Genomic DNA, 23,746 nt, shown 5'->3' on the forward strand with positions numbered 1-23,746 from the left:
CTAATGATTGATTGATCGTTAATTTTTTACCAATTAGTAAATAAGGAAAGTGCTTACAATTTGTTAGTTTTATAGTTAAATCAGATTATTTTCTGTTGCATTTATAGCAACATATATTGTTTATAAAGTTAAATCAGATTCTAAAAGTAAATACTAAAAACTGGAACTCAGAAGTACACCAGAGAAACATTATACTAATACTAATGTTAATAATAATGACTTTATTTTTTATAGCACCTTCAAAATGGCAGTGTACTTTGTAAAACAAAGACAGTAACAATAAAAGCCAACAATAATGTTGAACAAAGGCCAGAAAAGAATTGAGGTAGAATTAAACAAGAGATTGGAGGCAGAATCATGTTAGGGAAATGCAATAGCAAAATAAAGGTAATAAGAAAATGATTTTGTTATTATTATTATTATTATTAATACTACTACTGCTACTAGTAGTAGTAGTAGTAGAAGGATCGAGACAGAATAAAAAGACAAATGAAAAAGATACTTCACGTTAAAGCTAGTCTATAAACATGAGATTTAAGAAGTAATTTAAAAGAAGATACTGATAATATCAGCAGAAAATCTAACATATGCAGGCTCTATGCTCGTGTCATAGAGACGCTCGCCATATATGAGCATTAACTGTTGACATTTGGTTGCCTGGATATTGGTGTAGTTGCCATGACATTATCAGGAACTATCCCCCAAACAGCTGCGTGGTTTAGAAGCAGCTGGTTCACAACATCCCTGAGATATACTCCCTAGATTTCTGCATGGAAAAATCTCCTGTGAGCAGCAGAAAACACAGGGCCATGATTGAGCGCTCTACTAGAAATAGTTTGCTAGTTTCATTTATCCAGTGCAGGAATACTGCCGTGTTTTTCTTCCAGCTCAGTGTGCCGTAACGGATTGATCAAATCGGGCTGGTACCTTTCAGTGAGTCCAAGGCATGCTGTGAAAGTAGTGTGTCAAGGCTACACAACGGAAAATCAAATTACACTTCCTTTCCTATCACAATATAGGCGGTCTGCCAGGCTGTGAAAATGCATCTCACCGACAGCTAGTTTATTAAGTGTACACCTCTAACATTATTCTTTCCCTGTGCCTTTTAATCGTTTCATTTCTCTGATCCCGTCTCTCACTCTCTGCTTTATTTTCAGTGGTGCAAAGGGAGGAGGACAGGAAATAAAGGAGTTACCTGGAGGGTCTCCGTCAATCCACATTTCAGTTGGAGCGAGAGAAAGAGGCACGGAGGGAGAGAGAGTAAAGAAAAGAGGAGTGCGAGTCGCGTCTGCTCTTGGCAGCTGTTCCAGCAGCCTGTTTCATTCTTTTGGCTGTTATTTCGTTCCTGCGTTACCTTTTTTGATGAATAAATTCATATTTTTAACTTTAATGTGAGATATAACTGCTGTAAAAAAAAAAAAAAAAAAAAAAGAAAAAGAAAAAACATTATTACTAGCAAGAGTGTTTTATTTTGTTCCATTGTTAATTTCCAAGGTTCTTTTTGTTTCTTTTTTTATGTTTATCAACCCTTTTCGGCTGTGAGTAGCAGGAGCTTCCATTCTCCAAACTATCGTCGAACCCCCCTTCCTTATCTAGTTAGGACCTGATAACCTGGTATTCCTCAAGCACCTGAAACTGGCAGCTATTCTCTTTGTGTCTGTGTGTTTGGGGAGCTCTGTGACCACAGCTTAAGCACCACTCAGCCTTCTAGTCACCTAAGCCTAACTAAAGCCAGCCAGCTCTAGCCTGGTCCAGCTCAGTCCAGCCTGCTCCGATCATCTGGACAGGGTAAGACAATTTGGGGCATTTTTAATCCTTTGCTCATAGGTTTTTTTTACAAGGTGATTTTCTTTCTGCAGAAAATAAACAGGGAATCTTTTCTTTTTCTCCTCAGATACTCAGTTCTGTGTGGACGTGAGGAATATGACTGCTGAGACTCTTAACTTCGGCCCAGAATGGTAAATGATCTTAATTCTTACTGAATGCATCAAAAAGTATCTCCTGAACAAAATGCGTGTAATCGCTGTAATAGGGATTTTTATAGATTTTTGGCCGCTGGAGATGTTCAAACTCATTATTTTGGGCACTTCAGGGAGTTTTTCCAATGTTTTAAAATGAATTTTGACTTAAATTTTCATATACCATCACTTTATCAAGTTGGTAAATGGCCCTCCTGAATGTGGCTGTTGGATTGAATGTCAATTTGCACACATTATGAGATAATTTTGCAAGTAAAATTGACTTTTTTGCCTGATGGTAGAAGGAAAGTTCACTAAGTTAATTAAAATTGGGATTCACTGTCTGCAATTTACTTTTTGTGGATCAGATTGGACCAGGATTATCCTTACATAATTTTATTGGAACAAGACGTAGTCAAAACTACGGCTTGGTTACATGGAAAAAATGTCATAATTTTCCACATTGATCAATACTAATACTTATCACAATATATAATGTCATAAATTGAATCCTGGAGAAACCAAAAATAAAAGAAACGTAAAATAAAAAATAACATGAACATAATTCTGTGCAAATATGGCTTTGTGTGGAATATATTTTATTGTAAAAGAATACTGTGGAATAACAGCTTCATGTAAAGGTTTAACATTGCAAACATGCCTTTCCTGCCTTAACAAAACAGTACAAGTTAGTTTGCCTTGTAACTTAAAGAAGTGATGGTGTTGTTCGGATCGAGCTTTTTCGGGTGATGTGAAAGATTTGTTGCGTTATTTGTTGTAATTGTTACTGTGCGATGGCACATGTTGCAGACGGTCTTGATCTATCGCTTCCATTTAATTGATGATGTGCTACCTTTTTTTTTCAACAATCTCCTCGGCTTTGAAGGATAACGTGAGTTCACTTTCAGCACTTAAAAGTATAAAAAGCTTCTTGGCTGTGTAAAACAAATCAGGTGTGGAATAGGAGGAGGCTGTAAGTCACTGCAGGCAGAGAGGCCCGGGACATCGCTCTTCTGCAAGTTTGTGTTCTGCTTGTATAGCAGGTGTTTGACAGTTTGATCATACGTCCCTCCTTTTGTTGCACTTGTACAGAATGAGCATTGTCATCGTTTACTCTACTAAAATACATCCTGCAGTCACTGTCTTTTTCGCTGCTGTGGGCTGTGCTCCGAAGGTAGGCTGCTGTGTCCACTCTGTGTGTGGAGGATAGTCCTGCCCTCCTACAAACGCAGAGACATGGAGCGGCAGCACACAGACTGCTTGTGCTCGCATTTATTTCTGCAGTTTTAAAGGCCGTTAGAGCTATCCATATCCAAAAAAAAATGCCCAAAGTTTATCATCGTTATCAATATAAATTGTGCTGCAATCCCCTGTTGAGATATTTAAGCCATATCCGAAACCTAGTATATGTGACTGGACTGTGTGTGGTCAGTACGCTAAATTGTCGGCAACTTGTTGAATTTAGAGGTTTTTAGTCATTAGTAGAATCTAGGACAGGCAGAATAATTTGTTCTGGTGAGCGATAGCTTTAGAGTAAGCGGCAGTCAATGAGTGGAACCTGTAAAAGCCCCATGAGGATGTAATTTAGGACAGTTTGTGCCACAGCCAATGGGGAAACTCCGTCACTATACCGTCCTCTGCTTTTGCGTTTAAAAGGCTGGCCCTGCAGTAGAATCAAAATGGCCCCCATTTGTAGAGCTAGCCGAAACAATTAGTAAATTAATCAGTTAGCCATTTAAGAGAAGATGACAGGGTTCCCGCTGTCATTGAAAACCTTCAAAAGTTAATTTTCCAGACCTCAAATTTCATGGAATTAGTAAAAACCATTAAAAGTTTTGGAAAAGTGATAGAATTGTGTTGTTTATAATACATTTGTTTTTTTTACATGTTGTTACCTTCCATGTAATGTAACATAAGGGTACATTTATTTTCTGCAGTTGACATATAGCTCTAATGTGCATCGATGTATGACGTTTTGTTTACCGTCTTATACTTTTCTTCATTTTTTCCTTGCATTTTGTTTGTCCCTCCATGTATGCCAGATAACTGAAGTTAGGTTTTATTCTGATGTTTCTTGAAAAAGACCTGGCAAGTAGGGCAAGATTTTTTTTTAAAAAATTATGGGTCCTTGAAGGTTTTGTCCGAAAAATGTGTGGGATCCCTGAGATTAATTAGTAACTATTTTTATGACTGTTCTTTTGTCTGAATGACAAATATTTGCTGGGTCCAGCTTTTCAAAAGCGATAATATTCTTGCTTCTCTTTGACTCAGTTAATAGTAAACAAAATATCTTTCAGTTTTGGACTGTTGGTTGGACAAAACAAGATATTTCTGCGATTTGTGATTTTTCGCTTGTCTCTGACATTTGTAAACATTGTCATTAACCAAAATAAAAATAATAGGCACAATTGTCAGTTTCATATCTTTCTCTGGGCTAAAACCAACTGACAGCACTGTCTTTAGGGGGAAGAAATGTGCCGATTTCCTCCCTTGGGGATCATTTAACTATCTATCCATCAATCTACATGGCAATAATATTCTCAAGTTCAGTGGGTTTGTATATGTAATTTAATATTTGCAGTTGTATCTTTCAAAGACAGTGTTCTCTTGTAATCACTAACTTTGAGAAAGCAGTTTTTACCTCAGTCAAAATGTAGGTATTGTCACAGCAGAGTCCTGTCCATCTGTCTGTCTCTGACATTCCTCCTCCTCCTCCTCCTCCTCCTCGGTGGATGCTTGTATAACGATTAATGGGGGGTGTAGTCTTCTTTTTGGTAGCACTCAATCTCTAACAGCCTGTGACTGCTGCGTGCATTCTTGGTGCAGTGCCAGCCTCACAGAATATTTCCTCCTTTACACATCTGCAGCTGCTTTCCTCTCAGTGGCCCTCGTAGCCCACTTTCATCCTCGCAGCCTTTTAATACAGCTATAGTGGCCCGTTCATGTGCTCACCACATACAGCTGTCGGGCCAGCATGTTTACAAAATTATTTATGGTTTTGTTGGCAGCAGTCGGTAATCATGTTAGTCATTGTGGGAGAATTCAAAGTGAAAACATTCTTCCTTGTATTTAGATTTCTGTACATTTATCAGGCCTACTTTTGTTCTATCAGGCTCTCACAAAGATTCTGAATGTATAGATTTAAATGTGTGTTTAGATTTTATGCTTTGTCCTGTTGGGAAAAGCAGAAATTTACTAATATAAATACAAGTGGATACAAACATGCAAAAATCTTTCTTAGCATCTCACCCACTGGCATGTTTCCTCTCTTCTTATTATTCATATTAGCTGCTGCATCACTTATTTTTACCCTCTTTGATATGCCACATGCCACCAACTGGTCTTTCATGCTGCTTTTCCTTTACCTCTTCCACCCCACACCCACCTCCACACCTCTGAGAGCTCCATGTGGTTTTGATGCTGCTGCTGTGAGTCAATGGCACGTTTTGTAGAGGCATGTGAATGGAGCCATTGTTAAACAGCAGGCCTTGGAATCCGGCCTGCTAGTAATAGCTTTTTAAAATGAAATCTTGAGATTGGAAAGCTAATATATCATCTGTGTCGAGCCAAGTGTATTCAGGGGGACCTGTGTGGGAGGATGGTTGACTCGTGACTGAACATTTAGTAAATTCTTTTTTTTTTTCTCTGCTGCAAGTTGGATGCTTTTGGATATTTTTTCTCCTGTTCAAATAAAAGGAATTCTATTACATGTACATGATAGCAGTTTTTTTGGGTGTGTGTTATGTGCCAACAGGGGAATTTAAGTTATTTGTAAGTGATTTTTTTTCTGCACTGTGTGTCAGCTCCAGTCAGTAGAAAGAAAATGAGTGTAAACATGGCTTTAAAGGGTAGTTTCCTGTTGAAACACGGTACCTGACTACTTATTTTGGTTACTTGTTTATTTGATACAGCTAAATTGTATACATATTTACATTTTTAAAGTTGCAAACCTTTCAAATGCAGCACTGAGATGTCGACAACAGAAACATTGATGTACAAAAACAGCATGATCCTAGTTCTTAATAGTTTCTGTACTCTTCCTCACGCAGGCTCCGTGCACTGTCCAGTGGGGGGAGTGTGACGTCCCCCCCTCCTTCCCCCGCCATGCCAAAGTACAAGCTGGCCGAGTACCGCTACGGCCGAGAGGAGATGTTAGCACTTTATATCAAAGACAACAAGGTAAGTGGGAAACCTGTATGAATCACAGGCCATTTTTACACAGAGATCACACTAAAGGGCCGCTACGAAGTCCCTTCTTTATGCCTCCTTTGCATTTTTATGTGGAACCAAATTATGTCTATATTTTCCGCTCCAGTGTGTGATTTTGAAATGGCATGCCGGCATTGTGGAATCAAATAGACGTGCCATTTCAACGCAACAGCATCAGCTTCTTGTGTGACATTTAAAATATGCATTGACGACCTTTTCTTAACAATAACAACAAAACATGGCTGACTTCATTCTCTGCTCAGAGGATAAGGAGCTCCCAGATCTCATGTTTTCCCATTTTGCGGATGTTTACAGCCACTGTTGTTCTTTGAGTTAGCCGCTAACTACTGCTGTTTAAATCTGCTGTGGTGTGTTGCATACATGACAAGTTGACAAAAAGTAACACCCATCCTTGAGGCTGTCCTGTTCATACAGACACCGTTTTGAGTCTGTCACTACCTCCTGTTGTGGATGTACCTTTCCTACAAAAAAGCTAGGCACCATAGTTCCGCAATATTCCCGCCTTGGACAGGCAATGTAAAAGGTGTTTCAAAATAAGTGTAATAATCTTTAAAGAGGGTCCATGCAAAATTCAGAGAGCGATTTGACTGGACACGTTTCGCAACATGGAAGTGGTTGAACCACCTAATGGTGCTAATGCCATAAACAGCAATAAACAAAAGCAACAGTGCTTACAGCTAATGGTGATAACCATGAGGAAATGGAGGGTGGGTGCTACGCGTCTGCAACAATGATGTCTTGATATCAGCGTTAACCGCCATATGAGCACAGTGCAAAACGGCTGTGATTAGCTTGCCAGTGGGATACTTGCTGAGCAACCAGACCAACTTACGACAACAAACCACAGAGAAGCTCAGATTACAACACACAGAGGGAGCATGACTTCATTCTGTGCCCAGGGTGCTATTATTCCACTGTATCTTTATGTAGCGAACAGTTGTTTTGTGCTGTATTAATGCTCTGAATGTCACATGCAGAACATGTAATGTTTAAAAATGTTGAGGAAGTCATCTGTGCTAAAAGCAGGGTTCCCACAGTCATGATCCTGGAAAAGTTCTTTAATTAGAGAAACTGACTTCTGACTCCTGGAAATGGTTTTAAACTAACAGAAAGCTTTTGAAAAGTTTGAATTCACATTGTGTGGGCTTTTTTTTAATATATATATTCAGAAAAACCACCAAACATGTCCCAAAATGTTCCTTGTAATTTAAAATGTAGTGCTCTGCAGTATGTGACTGTTGTATCATCAGAAGTATCATGGGATACACGTAGACCAAACCAGCAAATACTCGTATGTGCCCGTCTGGTCTGTTGGCAAAAGCAGCTAGTTGGTGGTGGGAATGTCTTACACGCGAGTAAAGTTAGCAAGCGCTAGCAGTTTGCTTATCTGCAAATGCCTGGGAGGTGTGTGTTAAATAATTTATGGCTGTATCGTTATATGAGCCATCCCATTCAAAACTGTATTAATTAAGTCATGGAATGGAGTGAAATATTATAGAAAACTTATAGAAAAGTTTTGAAAATTCATTGGTAAAACAGTGTTGTAACTCTGTAAAAGTGGCAAAGCGCTTTCTTAACACCAGCACATATGTTGCTTTAATATTCTGTAACATGAAAACCTGTTTGTAGGTCATTTGCTTTTGAAAATCATGGATAATAATTTCGAAAGCTAGTTTTGTTGTTCTCAGAGCCTGTTGTTGCTGTTTTAGGTCCCAGAGGACATGCAGGATAAGGAGTTTGCTGCTATTCTGCAAGATGAGCCCATGCAGCCACTGGCACTGGTGCCTCTCACTGAGGAGGAGCAGGTATGCCACAAACATCCACAAAAACACCCATACCTGCAAATGTTGAGCTGTTTTCAGCTGGTCATGTGATATCTCATCGCAATACGAGCTGAGTTTGAGCGTGAGCTGTTTTGTCAGTTGACAAATGTGGCTGCGAGCTCACATTCCTCACATTCCTCCCTTTTGCTCTTTCCATTCTCTCTCTGCAGAGGAACTTCTCCATGTCTGTGAACAGTGTGGCGGTGCTGAGGCTCATGGGAAAAGGGGTGGGCGGGGCCGCCCCAGCTGGAGTGGTCCGAGGACGAGGGGCCACACGAGGCGGTCGAGGTAAAAACTAAAAGCCAAAAACAAATAAACCTCCCAGTCGCCTATTAGAAGGGAAACGCCAACAAATAAAGCACAGCCTAAGTGATATAAATCCACAACCACTTGTGCTAAACCGAACATGAGTCCAACAGCAACAGTAATGCTGCCCAAAACCCTTGGCTTAAAAACTACAATGGCTGTTATCCAGGGAAAGTAAAACAGTTTATTCAAGCCAACCACTGAAGTGTTTATTTCCCCCTTTTCTTCCACCATCTTGATGCAGCACACTTCCTCTTGGCCTGTCTAAATAGTCCTCCTTTTGTCCAGCCACACCTGCCTAAAAACCACTGGGCTCATGAACTCACCTTGTGCACACACAGCACTCTGCACAAGTCAACGGCCAATGTAAACACTGGCCGTCCGGTGCAGGACAGCCAAGGAAACAACTTGGAAGAATGATGCAGTGTGGGTTTCATAATTAGTGTGCATGTGCATCTGTGTGCGGCTCTGCAGTTTGAAGGGGATTCAGGCAAATTTAATATCAGCTACAACGCTACATCATGTGTCACACAACTTTATTTTTCATTCCATCCATTTTATATTTTCCATTTACTTTAACAGCTGCGCATGTGTAAGAAAACAACTTCAACTAATGTTACAGACCGCTGTTACAGTGTGTGAATGGATTCACTTATTTTCCTTGTCTAAAAGAGATGCAAAAATGCATTTGCTAATAATATGTAAACTGCATATTCCTGCAGAGTTTAAATAAATACATGCCATAACAGTAAGCATCCAAGTTTTAAGTCAGATACTTGAGAATCAAAACACAGCAGTAATGCGAAAATTAGAAGAATTTTGAAATATACTGCTGTTATTATTCTTTTTTTTTTTTTTTTTAAGAGAAGATGATTGATATTTATTTTGGGGTAAATTAATTGTTTTATTAGAGAGAGAATTAGAAAAAAAAAAAAACTCTGAATAATGGATGAATTAGTTGATAGATTAGTATACTAATTGAAAAAATACTTCTTGAATCAATCAAGAAAATAATCAGTAGGTCCTGCCCTGAATATAAAGACCTTGTTTTCTGTGTGTTTGTTAACAGGTAGAGGTCGTGGCGAAGGTGGATTCTACCAAAGAAGTATTGAAGATGCGGAGGTGGGTTTCGGCCGCAGCGTCCGAGAGATACACCGCAGCCAGAGCTGGGATGACCGGTAAGAAAAACCCAGCACACGCTATCTGAAGGTCATATCAAGAATGGCTCCAAGTGCTCCAGTAAAGGCATATATCCACACTGCTGATAGAAGCTGTCATCCAGTGTAATAAACTCAATAATCCTCTCTGGTATTTTGTGGATTTTTGCCCTCGTGGGATGATTTATCTCACTTTGGCAGGCACCTTCTCTTATCTGCCCAGGCTGAATTAAAGCATCTGTTGGTTTTGTTTCTTCAGTAGTTTTCCTTCTGGTTAAAAAGTGTGAATTGCTATCTGTGGTGACGAGATGCAAGTTTTGGCTGGACATATTTCTCTCGGATAAGAGTGACTCAGTGTTTTGGGCTTGTTTTTCCTCTGTTTATCACTTAACTGATTTCTCTCAATTTCCCCTGCGTTCCTCAGGGGTGAGCGTCGATTTGAGAAGCCGCTGCGGCGGGAGGTGGGGCGTCCTGGCTTTGAAGAGACTGGCGGTCCCGCGGGTCCAGGGAGGAAGGAGCACACAAGGGCTGACAGCGATAACTGGCGCATCCTCCGGGAGGAGCAGGAGGAGGAGGAGGGGGCGGAGCCGGGCACCAACTGGAGACTTGCTGGACCCCGCAGGGATGGTATGAGAAATACAAACATTGATTTATTTATTCTAGTGTTGCCTTAAAGTCTTGTTTGAGTTGAAAGCGACAGATGAGAAACAGCAAAGGCCTCATCATTTATTTTGTTTTTAACCGTCCAGTGCAGAGGGACTGTTGGTGTTAGTTTAGTTTATCTGCAGTTTAGAATAGGATTAACAGGGGTTAAACGCTCAGTTTGCTGCTATTTTCAGTGCGATTGCTTAGTTAAAACAAGCGTGGACTGAAATGCACCAAAATATTCCATTTGAGTTCTTGACTTCTTACTAATTGCTTTCATGCTGACTTAAAGTCCCAAAGAAACAAAAGATAGAGCATCTTCAGCTTCCGTATTGTGATGGATTTCCCAGCGAAACAAAATATTTGAGCACTGCAGTTACAAGAGGGATTTAAATAAAATCCTATGCAATATACTGTGCCACTAAAAAGTTTGGGGCTCGGAGTTTTGTGTGCTATGGAGCTGCAGCAGAGTCCTCCCTCACACACAAAACCCCTTATTTCTCTCCATATTTCTCTGTTTGTATCTGTAACCCACAAACAGTGAAGTGTGATTTAACTTTTGGAATTGCTCCTGACTGCAAGATGAGTCATCAAACATGAAAAATGGTTTGAAACCGAGAAAGGGCATTTTTATCTAAAAATATTCTGATACAAATATTTTGACACATATTTGGCATATAACAAGGGATGAATGATTAATCAACACAGGCACGCATGATTAAAACTGGGAAAATGTGTTTTTTTATTTCTCCGGGTGTGTAAGTATGTGTGATATGTATATTACACATTATTACTATCACTCCCAAACAATTTGCCCATACAGTACTGCTTTAAAAACAACTTGAAAATCCATTTTCTCACAATATACAGGTGACAGAATGAGTCTTATGTGGGTTACAGGGCCATTTGTAATGAACAAGTTTAAACCACATTTGACTAGGAGTATATCAAAACATACACCTGTAAACAGGCCTGATTGGCATTATGTTAATCAATTAATGTTTAAATACTCCTTACTCCTATGTTTAAATACTCCTTACTCCCTGCCATCAAAGCTCAGCTGTGTCAGTGTGCAGCAGGTCGATATCAAACAGTAGATATAGTGACATCCAGTGGCAGTGAAGTGTTTTTAACAATCTCACATTGGGTTTCAACTGAAACAGAGCTGCACTTTAAAGTCTTCACAAGCTCTGAGGATATAACGGTCAAGAAAACGTACAACACGAACTTGACCAAAAATTAATCTGGAACTTAAAACAGGAGGTGAAATATTACACAGGGTTCCCACATTCATGAAAAAGCCTGGGAAAGTCATGAAATTTCACAATCTGAGATTATTAAAAATCATTAAAAGTTTTGGAAAAGTCATGTAACGTTGCTGTATGTCATAAAATTAATTGTTACTGACATCTTATAGGCATAATCTTCCACGTAATGCAACATAACGGCAGATTTATCTTATCTAAGTTAGCTGTTGACATAATGTATCTCTAAAATGCATTGACAATGTTGCGCCGTAGTCACGTTGAAGGATGTGCAGTGTCGAGCAAGGCAAATTAACTCAAACAACTTCTTTGCTGCTTGATACAAATGAAAAACTCACATAATCTCATATTCCACGAGTAGTACTGGCCAAGACTTCCCCTTTAGAAAGAAAAGTTACATGTATATGTGAAGTAGTATGGCGACATTTGTTCTGGGAAGAAAGATTCTTCTGCGTGTGTTGTGTGTGGAAAAGTACCGTAACCGAACTGGCAAGTGCTGTTGACAAAGTGAAGACGCACATGCTTTTCCAATGTGGGCATTTTACAGCCTACTTACTCGTGACAGCATCCTCACTGATGGCGGTCAATTTCTTTGTCAGATGGTGGTCCTCGCTCAGCAGGCTGGCGGGACCATACCGGTCCAGGTGAGAGTCGTCGGAGGAAGTTTGATTTCGATTTCCGGGACTCTGACGGCCACGGTGGTGGCCGCCGACGTGCGGGCAGCGAGGGACTCGAGGACGACAGGGATGGCCTACCTGAGTGGTGTACAGATGAGGAGGACGGGGAGATGGGCACGTTTGACTCTTCTGGAGCTTTCATGTCCATAAAGGTATGTTTTACAGTTACTTTGGTTTTATTAACATTCACATTAGCAGACCATTTTAAGCAAGTTCCACTTTTTGTTTTAGTGAAGTCTTCATATGAAAACAGTGTTAAAAAACAGCTCTCATGAATGTCCATGACTGTTGGCAACATTTTTTTAATTTCTCCTTTTTCTGCTCTCCCTCTGTCAGAAGGGTGGCAAGGAGACAATCCTGGAGGAGGAGTTGGAGTTTAAGGGCATAGAGGAGGAGGACGAAGAGGAAAGCTTTGCTGACATCGAGGGGAACAGTGCTGAAGTAGACAAAGACAAAGGTGAGAAAACGGTTATGCTCTTAAATGAATGATTTTAGAACATGTTTAGTGACATTGATTTAACTCTAAACTCCTTAACCTGGATGGACGTCAGTGTTTTTGTGCTGCATTCAGACGCTTTTCACAAGGATCTTAACCTTTGAAATATGAGCAAATTGGTTTGATTTCTTTAAAAAAAAAAACATTGGGTAAAAAGGGCAATCAGCACCTTGGTGTGAAATGTCCCACAAATTGCAAAAAAAAAAAAAAAAAAAAATCAGCAAGACTGTAAAAAATGACCTGAAAATTAGCTGTAAAAAAAAGGAAAAGAGAGAGAATCAATAGAAAATTGTCAAATAGCTGGGGGAAAATATTTTAACAAAACAAAAGTTTCATTATGTATTTAAAATTAAGCTACAGAAAAAAAAGAATATTTTTTTTATTTTAGAACTTTTTTCAGCCAGTTCCTGTGTTTATTCTTTTACTTTTTGTAACGTTTTTTTTTTTTTTTGTTGCTATTTTTTGTAATTTGTTTGTTGCCCATTGCCTTCTTTCCATGTTTTTCAAAGAACTCAAGCCAGTTTGATTAGGATTCAAAGGGTGTGAAGGGTTAAAGCCAAATTTGAATGTTAATAAAACTTAATGAAATGGACCACGGTGAATGAGCCTCCTAAATGTGCAGAACAGCCAGTTGCTTGCACTTTGTCCTTGCAGTTTTTCCGAGTTGATCACAGGCCCAGGAGGAAAGAATTACTAATGACTATGGCATCCCACTTAAAGTCTTTTTCTCCCTCCTCACAGAGAGTAAAGACGCTGGCTCTGCTGGAGGGGATGGCGAGACGAAGCCAGCGTCCCCCTCCTCGTCTCCTCCAGCCCTCCTGCACTGTACCCCTCCATCCCTGGAGTCCCGGCCCAACAACGCTGGCCCAGCGGTGGACATCCCTCAGCTGAACAACAGCCACCCTGTCAAGGCCAGCAGCACGCCCAGTGAAGGTACGCCTAAATCCATTTCTTGGCTCAAGTGTTTGATTAGATGTTTGTGCAACAACTCAAAAGACTTCAGTTAGCAACATTAGTATATGTGTATTTATTTATTTAGACAGTTTTTGTTATTTTTTCTGATATTGGAGGCACACTTATTGTACTTGTCATTTTAACCATGTTGTGAAAAGGGAAGAAACAAACATGCAAAACATGACTGCCAAATGTGGAGAAAAAATGCATATTGCGATCGTATGATATGAAATGTGATAAGAACGGAAAATGAATTTTGGAATTATGTCAAACTTTTGCGGAGTAATTAGTGTGAATTTTATAACATGTTGTGATCCGAAAGCAGGTTTAGACCAACTTTTTATTTAGCATGAGTTTGAATTTGGTGGTAAACTGAAGTCTTCAGTGTTTGTCCCATGCTTGCATTTGTTTCACAGCAGGGGTCTTCAACACTTTTCAGGCCAAGAACTCCTTAGCTCAAAGAGAGACAGAGAAGGGACCTCCTACTACATCATGTAAAACTGTTGTTTCTGAGTTGAACAGTATTTCAGATTTTCTTGCTTAACATTACAAAACGATTTATTTAGACTCTCAAGAGTCTCCGTACACTTGGAATATTAATCTGTGTTAAGATTGAATCATCGACACAATGACCTAAAAAAGTAAATGCTACAGGAGATTGCACATTTTTCCCTCTTGATGTCATTGGATCAGTTTGAAAAACATAAAAGGATAAATGAATTCCATAAAAGCATGGGAAGACTGACTCTCACGGGTGAACTTAGGTCAAAACTGTTTTCTTAAGCTTGAAGTCCTTTTTATAAGCACAGGAGCTACCAGCACTAAATTTGATTGTTGCAAAGAGAACATTTCCAGAGCATCACCATCTAAACGTGTCTATTTATACCTATATCTTGAATTACAGATTCTGGTTTGAAGGGTCAGAGGCCCTGTAACTTTAGAGCTTTTAGCTTCTTGCATGAAGCCAAGCTCTTTTGGTGTCAGGACAGTGAGTGTGTGGGAGGAAATTCAGCCACGTTGATATTTTGGTTTGATACACAATATGTTTAGTCCCAGTCATTTAATATCTTGTTTACTGAACCTGCTCCGCTTTTCCTTCTGTGTCAGATCCAGAGCCAGTAGGTGGCTCTACCCCCCACATCCAACATCACCATCCCATAAATAGAAATACTAAAAATAGAGCCCATTGTTTCATGAAAGTTTCTTCTTGTTGTTTTTCTACCAGACATGGCTCCAGTAGGGGGCTCTAAGGCCCAGCTGAGCCCCAGTGCCCCCGCCTCCTCCAGTCTGCCTCCCCCGCCCCCTTCCTCTGCTGCTCCTCTCCTCCCTCCACCTGGAGGAGACGCAGAGGACGATGAGGGCATGAAGCACCTGCAGCAGGTAGGAACAACAGGAGGCATTTCAAGCAGCTGCCACAGAAAGAGTGTGTAATTATAACAGGAAGCACATTTCATTTTTATCAGCTTGTGATTATTTAGCTCCGGAATATTCCAGACTCATTAAACTGAATAAACAATGAGTCTGTAATCTATGAAATGTACCACATTTTTTCAAGTTTTGGATCATGTCAGTCATTGCACCATTACTTCTGCAGATCCACCTGATGGTTAAGTTGACATAAAAGAGTGTGTGTACGTAGGAGGAGGGTTTACAGGTGCTTGAGGTGCTTGAAGTAATTTGACACTCAGATATTTAAGTTCTGGAATACCTTGGAAATCAGTGTTCCTTGAAAAAGTACTTGAATATTAAAGTAAGGAGAACGAGGAGTTGTTTTATGAAAGGTGTTAGATAAATGCTTTAAATGTTTTTGCCACTCGCATTGCTGAGTAATTCAAACTGTTATATTGATAAATTAATTTTAGGCTCTGGTTAATTGTGTTTGCCTCATTTATGAAATTGCACAATTCGCTTGCAACAGATGATTGTGGAGAAAACAGTGTCATCCATGAATATTGTTTCCGCCAAAACTTAAAAAGTCTTAATAGGCATTCAATACGTGAATCTAAAAATTAAGCCTTAATTGGTATTAAAATGTCTTTGATCAGTTTTCCAAAGGTCTTAAAAAATGCTACAACATTGGGAGGATGATAATATGAATCATTTTTTCTTACATTTATTGTGAGTTTTGAAAATAATTTGTAATGTCTATTTTTAAAAATATTTTATCGAATTTAACGTGGCACAGGTCAGGATAGTGAGTCATATAAAGTCATATAAATTTACCACATACAATCAAATGGAAAATGATTTTTTTTTTTCTTTTAAGGCAAACCAAATGTAGGCTATACTTAAATAACATAGAATGTTAATTGTTTTCCATGTGTTCCTCTCTAGAGAGGTAGTAAATAAACTTTTTCAACCTGCCCAAATTTTGGTTTCTTGTAAAATTGGTCTTAAATTTTATCTGGAGATGCAGTTAAAAGTCTTGAAAAGCCTGAAATCTAATTTGTCTTACACTGTAGGAACCCTGTTGAAAATTAAGAATGAATGCTTGAAAAAGTACTTGAAAGTCCCTGAATTTGACTTGGCCCCGTCTGTGCAAACCCTGTAGGAGGCAGAGAAGATGGTGGCATCACTGCAGGACACTTCTTTGGAGGAGGAGTGTTTCACCCAGGCTCTGCAGCAGCAGCAGGAGAGCAGGAACACTGCCGCCGCTCTGCCGCTGTCACATGAAGCTGCCATGAAGTGGTTCTACAAAGACCCACAGGGAGAGATCCAGGGTATGGTCACACAACGTGGCGTGCTGTACGCACTCATACACACAAAACCAGCTCCATAATGGCTACTCTCTTTCTCCGATTCACTACCAGGTCCGTTCACCACGGTGGAGATGTGTGAGTGGTTCCAGGCCGGCTACTTCACCATGACCCTGTTGGTGAAGCGGGGCTGCGACGAGGGCTTCCAGCCCCTGGGGGATGTCATCAAGATGTGGGGCCGCGTGCCGTTCGCCCCGGGGCCCTCCCCGCCGCCCCTGCTGGTGAGACAGCCACCACCAACGCAGCGCCCGCAGCCCACCCGGGGGCCCGCTGGGACTGTGAGTCAGAGCTCAGCCAACGTAGAGGATGGGGAGGGGAGGATGCAGAGGAGAGGGAAGATTGATAGACAGGTTAAAGTGAAAATAAAAGCTATGATTCATGAGGCCACATTTGAGAGTTTATGACATTGCCCTGATTTTGAGTCATTTTAATTATGTTAATGTCTTAATTCCCTACTGTAGGCAGTGGGAGAGTGGTATCAGTATTCATACCACACTCATAAAACTGTATTATGCAGTGGCCTCTAGTAAAATTCACCTGTTGCATGTAAGCTTCAAATTAGTGGAGCAGAACAGGGCAGGTTCCACACCTGCATTTAATGTTGTAATGTTACACCACAGATATTATCACATGTTCCTGATTATGCATGAACGTGGAACAGTTGAACAGATGTTTGTGCTTCTGTGACAGCACATTACTTTTATGTTGCATAAATTAAATGCCGAATTTATGGTTATTATGGTATTGTTAGTGGTAGAGTACAGTCTGTAGGGGCAAGCAATTCTTTCTTATCCTAAACTTGCTATATATAGATAGCTGTTTGGGTGTCCTTGAGTTTGATTGCATAATGTATTGACTGCTATTGATGTTTTCTTTTCAGGGAAACCTGGACCAGGACCGCCTGAAAAAGCAACAGGAGCTTGCAGCTCTTTATCAACAGCTCCAACAGCAGCAGCTATTCCAGCTCATTAACAGGTAGGCCTCTGTGTAGGTTTCACCTTACATGTCTGGACACGTGTACATTAATTTGTGCTTGCGTCAGTGGAGATTTTGACTTTGGACTTTCAGTATTTGACTTTGCATTCTGTGTTCCAGGTGCAGTGAGCAGGGTATGATGCCTTCGATGAACAGATCGATGTCAGTGCCAGATACAGGGTCCATGTGGGACATGCATACCTCAGCTTCACAGCCGTCAGGTACGTTTTAGACTGCAACTTGTTTTTTTTCTTTGCACACAAGGACAACACAAGAACAGACACTGTGTCTAATGATGCTGAAATGAACAATTTTTATTTCCATGTAGGCGGTGAAGCCAGTCTTTGGGACATAACAATGAATCCTTCTACTCAGGGTCCAACTCTCGAACAGCTTCAAAAGGTGAGTTCAGTGGTGAGATTTTCAGCCTTAGAATGCAAATTCAGTTTTTTTTATGCCTCAGGTGCTGGTGATAACTTAGACTGGAGGCATTATGTTTTTGGGTTGTCCGTCTGTCCCATTCTTGTGAACGCAATACCTCTATAACGCCTAGAGGGAATTTCTTCAAACTTGGCACCAACATCCACTTGGACTAAAAGATGAAACAGTTAGATTTTGATGGTCATAGGTCAAAGTGGTCTCATTCTTGTAAACAAGATATCTTTAGAACACCATAAAGGGATGTTTTGAATTTGGCAGAAACATTCAATGATGAACTGATTAGACTTTGTTAGTCAAAGGTCAAGGTGACCCCCCTTAAGGTGAAATCTCTAGAACACCTTAAGGGGAACTTTTTCCAAATTTGGCACAAACGTCCGCTTGACTCTTAGATTTTGATAATTGAAGGTCAAAGACACTGTGACTTCACAAAACATGTTTTTGGCCATACCTCATGAATTTAAATAATTATGACAAAATTTAACCCAGTGTTATAAAAGGATCTATTTATGAGGTGATAACATTTTATTACCAAAAGGTCAACTTCACTGTGACATCATAATGTTAACTTTACGTGCAGCTTGACTGGTTTGCTGAGGCATACAAACGCTAGGCTGTAATTCTAGTTCATGTTATATGTTAATATCACTCATTGGTTTTGTTGTTCCTGATTGTCTTAAAGGTCAAAAGCTGAAAACTGGATTGTGTCAAATGTAAAGCCAGAATTATGACAACTCTGTGATTGCTTCTATTTGAAATATTTTTTTTTGACTCCTAATGTTTTCCTTTAGCTCCAGCAGGAGAGGCGAGACGCTGAACTCAGGGCGAAGCGTGAAGAGGAGGAGCAGCGTAAGAGGAGGGAGGAGAAGAGGAGGCAACAGGAGGAGCAGAAGAGAAGGGAGGAGGAGGAGCTCTTCAGACGCAAGCAGGTGAGTTAAAGAAGGAAACGTTTCCCTCATCAACTATCTGTTGCCTTGAGCTACAAATGCTGTTTTATTTTCTGTATTTTGTACACTGAAAAGTGATTTTTTTTTTCAGTTAGCTACTATTGTGAAATATTCCAAGTAAAATTGTGTTGTAATGACTGAGTTATTATATGCCAAAACATTGCTGTTAATTGACTTTAAATGCTGTCCATGGAGTAGTAACTTGTCAGTGTAAAGAGTTGACCTATGTCATATCCTCCTGTAGTGTCGTCAGCAGCAGGAACTGATCATGAAGTTGCTGCAGCAGGCCCCCCAGCAGCAGGGTCCTGGGGCAGGCAGCTCGGGCTGGAGCGGAGCTCCCTCCTCTGGGCTATCCAAGGCAGGAAAGCCTGCGGCTCTGGCTCTGCTGGAAATGCAGCAGGAGGCAGAGAGGCTCCTGAAGCAGCAGCAGCAACAGAGAGCCCAGCAGCAGAGAGACCGCGTGAGTTTCTGCAGATTCAAATAAATGTTTCAAAAGTTTCACACAGAAAGTCTATTATAAGGATTGCAAGGAGAAAATGACATGTCATTTGTCATAATGATCCCTCTATCCGTTTCCAGCACTCCGGCATGCCGATGGGGAGCTCCTCCATGGGAGGTCAGTGGGTGGATGGTGTCGGCATGTGGGGCGGGCCTGGAGGAATGGAGGGGAAGGGGGGCAGTGGAAGCTCTTCAGGCAGCATGGGCATGTGGGATGAGGCTGTGAAGAACCAGGCCGGCCTGCGTGGCAACAGCAACAACAACATGGGCTTGAAGAACAGCCGCAGCAGCCCTTCACTCAGGTACGCATGACAAGATAAAATAAACTCAAATGATAATACACGCAAAGGAATATTTTATAATTCATTCCTACTGTGGCAGATACCATTTTAATATTGATTCAAATGTGAATGTATTTCAGTTGATGAACATAATTGATGCATTGAACCCCTCATGTCCTCTGCAGTGATCAGTACATGATGCGTCGCAAGCGAACTGATGAAGAGGAGAAGCTGCTGAAGCTGCTGCAGGGCATGAAGCCTCAGGACGGCTTCACTACCTGGTGTGAACAGATGCTGCACGCTCTCAACACCTCTGCCAACAACTCCTCCTCCTCTCTGGATGGTAGGCTGCTTGCCTTGAATGTATTTATAAAGCAATTTCATTGGTGAGAAAAATTCACCCTAAATTTAGAGAGCCGTTGATGATGTGTTAAAATATAACACATTTGGATTTGTATGTGCTTGAAAGTACTTAAAAGTAAGTTGATCCCAGCATCTTCACCCACATTGTCAGGATTGTTAATCATTTCACCTGTGTGTCTTCTGTTAAGTTGCCACTATTGTGGCATACCTGAAGGAGGTGGAGTCTCCCTATGCAGTACTGGACTTCATCCGGTCCTACCTAGGGGACACAGTGGAAGCCAAAGAGTTCGCCAAACAGTTTCTGGAGCGACGTGCCAAACAGAAAGCCAACCAACAGAGACAGCAGCAGCAGGTAGGCCTGAGCTCCAAAGGTCTTTTAAAATGAGAACAGAATATGTCAAAAACATCACCTGTTCGACGTACTTCTCAGTCACTGCTGGAACATGCTAGGTGTGCTTGTAAATGTGCTAGAAACACAAAAAGAAGCCATGTACTTGAGGATCAACAGGTACTAATCATTTTATATTATAACAAACTATGACTAGGAAGTGTTGTCATGACGGTACAATTTGAGTGGTGTCTATTATGTTGACTATTAATTAAGAGAGCAGAAAAGAGACTATGTATAAAATACTATTAACATACGAAAATGGCTGTAATTGAAGTCTCTGAAGTGTTTTATGTTATTGTGACCGTTGTAAATTCCCCCTTCTCCTCTTCATGTATCCCAGTTATCAAAGGAAGTGGCTGGACTGAACATGAACTTCCCTCTGCAGGTAAATACAGAAAAAATCTTTGTACTTTACACACAAGCACTTGAATTGTTTGTGTGGAGGACAGTGATTATGATTGTGATTGAGTTTCAGTCTCCCTTTAGCTTATAACATTACCTAATGTAACTAGTTTGAGGTTTGGTGCAACTTTGAAGGCTCCTCCAAAATGTATTTTAATGTAATTGGGAAAAAAACCCAAAACTGGTTAATGAATATCAAACCTGAGCCACAACTTCAAATGTCTTAACAAGAAATTCAGTTTGTTCATCATTAATAGAGACATAAGTTCCTTCAAAGGATCCTTCCTTTAAAGGATGGAATCTCCAAGTTATTGTAATACAAATAGATGGATTTTTATTAAGTCATTGCTGATTATTTAAAAAAAAAACTTAGTGTGGCCAGTGAGACTGTCTAGACCAGAGTTTTTATGATTTTTATTTACCTGTTTGTTTGTTTGTTTTTTTTTAGGACTCAATGCGAGGTATGAATCCAAGCACCCTGCAGTCCATGTTTCAAGCCAACCACATGGGCAAGGCTGGTCTCTATGACAACCAGGGGGGAAAGATGAAGAAGAAACAGCCCATGATGCTGCACTCTGACCCCAGCATCTTAGGTACGCGATCCCCCACTAGCATGTAACATTTCCTTTTGACTTAAATCGTGAGAATCCATAAATGGCGAGCTTTGAATCTTTAAAAGCTTTAAATAGCTTGACCCTAAAATTAGTATCGTGATTATATAAAATCAAAGTATGAGTTACCACACGAAACAAGCCGAAATTGAAAATGCATTCATCATCTGGAATCATATAGAGTCTAACAAAAGTGACAACGCAAGCTGCACAGCTTTCTCAAGCACCAGCAGGAAGCACCGCATCTTCTTGATGACTTGTTTGCACCCACTCCAGGTGGTGAGTAGGATGTGCTCACAGGATTGGCTTATGTCTGAAGTTTATTTCTGTACCCATTCGCTGTTTGGAGCCAGGGATGGGATACAGCTCGCTCTTGAAGTGGATGTAAACAGGTGGCCGAACAAATGTGCCGTAGGTAAAAATGGATATTGTAATCTGTGTAGCTTCTGCGTTAGTACCCAGAAACAGAGGAGGGGAAAAAGGTCGTCCACACACTGAATTCTAAATTCTTTCCAAGATGTGATCGATGTAAAACCCTGCTGTTTCTTCCACCTGTTTGGCTGATGAAGATTGTGCAAGTTAAAACATTGAATCAGCACTCTCATTTTGACTGATGCATGTTACCTCCTTGGCTTATTTTGGCCATAATCTGCTTATTCTACATTTAATCATTAAAGGGATAGTTTGGATTTTTTGCAGTGGGGTGATAGAGAACCCCAGTTATGAGTCCGAATTCTGGTTCCCTGGCCTCATAGTCAGTTATAGTTAAAAACCTTAAAAAAGGTCTGTGGTTAACTCAGGCTTAAGAGGCCCCGCTTTAAGAAAAACAGAACTGTCCCTTTAAATTACAGTACATAAACAAGCATAAATGTAATTATGGTTTGTAATGAGTTAATTTCTTAACATTTCTAGAAAACAGAGCGCCTCTTATCAGATTATTTCTGGCTTGCATCTTTATCCCTTGCCAGCCCTTCTAACTCCTTCATGTCCCATCCTCCTCTGATCTCACACTGCTCTCTCCGTCTCTTCTCTGTGCCCTCCTTCCCCCCCCCTCCCCTCCCTCTCTCCCTGCAGGGTACTCATTCCACAACACGGGCGAGTGTCTGAGCCTGAATGAGATGGAGATGGTGGAGGATTACTGATGTGACGCAGCGCAGCAGCAATAGCTACCTGAGGCCTTCTGTCTTTTAATCAGACAAACCTGATGACGAATGTGCACTGCTGGGGGAACCAGGGGGTGGGGTGGGGGTGGGGTGATAGGAAGGGAGCAAGCGTGAGGGGAGGGTGCAGGGGTGGAGGCGCCTGGATCTGCGCCTCCCACTCTCTCCTTCCCTCTGGCAAGAAAAAAAAGGGCTCCCTGCTGCACCAGTTGATCACTTGAGCAGGGGAGAGGGGGGTGAGGAGGGGGTGGTGTTAAAAGGAAGATGGGTATCCTCTGGCACTCAAAAGATTAAGCACCTTATACTGAACTAATGCACTTTATTGAGATGGGATTTGAATAGTTTTTTTTTGTTTTTTTGTTTTTTTTCATGCGTGTGAATGTGTGTGCGCGTGTTGGAAATTGGTGCGGCATACAGTGTGTGTGAATACACATCTGTGTGCGTCAGAACTGGAAGGGGGGCGGCGAAACAGTCGGAGGGGTGAATGGTCGGGCTGTTAGGTTTTCAAAGTCAGGGGGACCTTTTAGTTGAAACCTTATCAGAGAGCAAATCCTTTCTCGAAAGACAAACACTGTTGATATTTCTCTTGTTTAGCATTTTTTTACGTTTATATAAAAAGTAAAGCTATTGAAAAATGGATTATAAAAAAAACTTGAAGATTTGCACTTGCCTAAAAAAGAAATGACAAAAAAACAACAAAAAAATCAAACAAATGGGGTTAGTTATAGAAGTGAATATTTTTGTGAATGTGTGTGAATGACTGTGAGTGCGCGTGATGGTCGGTTTGTGTCAGTAATATACCAGTCTGCACAATGTTTTTTCTTTTTCATTTCTTTTGTTGCTTACCAAGATGTATGAAACATAAGAGGCCATTTTTTGTCTTTTTTTTTTTTTTTTTTTGTTTTTGTTCAAATGGTAATTTTGTATTCTCATGTCTAGTGTGTGTCCCCTCTCCAAACTGGGACGTGAATGAATGAGACCGAGAGAGAGAGAGAGAGAGAGAGAGAGAGAGGGCAATTGCACAACACATCCTTTCTCTCACCAGCTCTTCATCCCCAGATAGACGAAATAGAAATGCATACATTTGTAAATGTTAGCTTTGCGCTCATCACATGATGACCACCACTAGTTTATTTCCCTTAGCCTCTCCGCATGGGGAGCTGTCTCTAGACCTGTGAGGACTAGCAGGCAGGGCGAATCATGAGGGACATTACTGTGTGTGCATCAGAATGAGACTGTGTGTGTGTGTGTGCGCATGTGTGTGTGTGTGTGTGTGTTTTCAGTGTGCATGTTCATTTACTGTTCATAGAAATGAGTTAAGACTACAGGTACTCATTTTGAATACATGTGCTTTTTTGTATGTGTATGAATGCACATTTGTGCCTAAGAACTTGGATAGGGTGCGTGGCCATT

General features: G+C 40.7%; 1 protein-coding gene across 1 annotated transcript; it reads left to right on the top strand.

Moving 5' to 3' along the window:
- The first annotated feature begins 1,447 nt into the window (after positions 1 to 1,447).
- On the top strand, positions 1,448 to 22,416 carry gigyf1a (GRB10 interacting GYF protein 1a). Its single transcript, XM_042512229.1, has 24 exons — positions 1,448 to 1,788; positions 1,895 to 1,958; positions 6,008 to 6,137; positions 7,898 to 7,993; positions 8,182 to 8,299; positions 9,387 to 9,495; positions 9,899 to 10,101; positions 11,984 to 12,213; positions 12,398 to 12,518; positions 13,299 to 13,490; positions 14,737 to 14,891; positions 16,063 to 16,231; positions 16,322 to 16,545; positions 17,148 to 17,242; positions 17,363 to 17,463; positions 17,571 to 17,644; positions 18,472 to 18,609; positions 18,872 to 19,087; positions 19,207 to 19,427; positions 19,592 to 19,749; positions 19,958 to 20,121; positions 20,501 to 20,545; positions 21,011 to 21,155; positions 22,248 to 22,416. Exons 2-24 carry the CDS (start codon positions 1,924 to 1,926, stop codon positions 22,313 to 22,315), a joined length of 3,207 nt encoding a protein of 1,068 aa, XP_042368163.1. The 5' UTR covers positions 1,448 to 1,788; positions 1,895 to 1,923; the 3' UTR covers positions 22,316 to 22,416.
- Positions 22,417 to 23,746: the final 1,330 nt, after the last annotated feature.

Source organism: Plectropomus leopardus, chromosome 23 (genome assembly GCF_008729295.1).
Source record: "Plectropomus leopardus isolate mb chromosome 23, YSFRI_Pleo_2.0, whole genome shotgun sequence".
Taxonomy (NCBI): Eukaryota; Metazoa; Chordata; class Actinopteri; order Perciformes; family Serranidae; genus Plectropomus; species Plectropomus leopardus.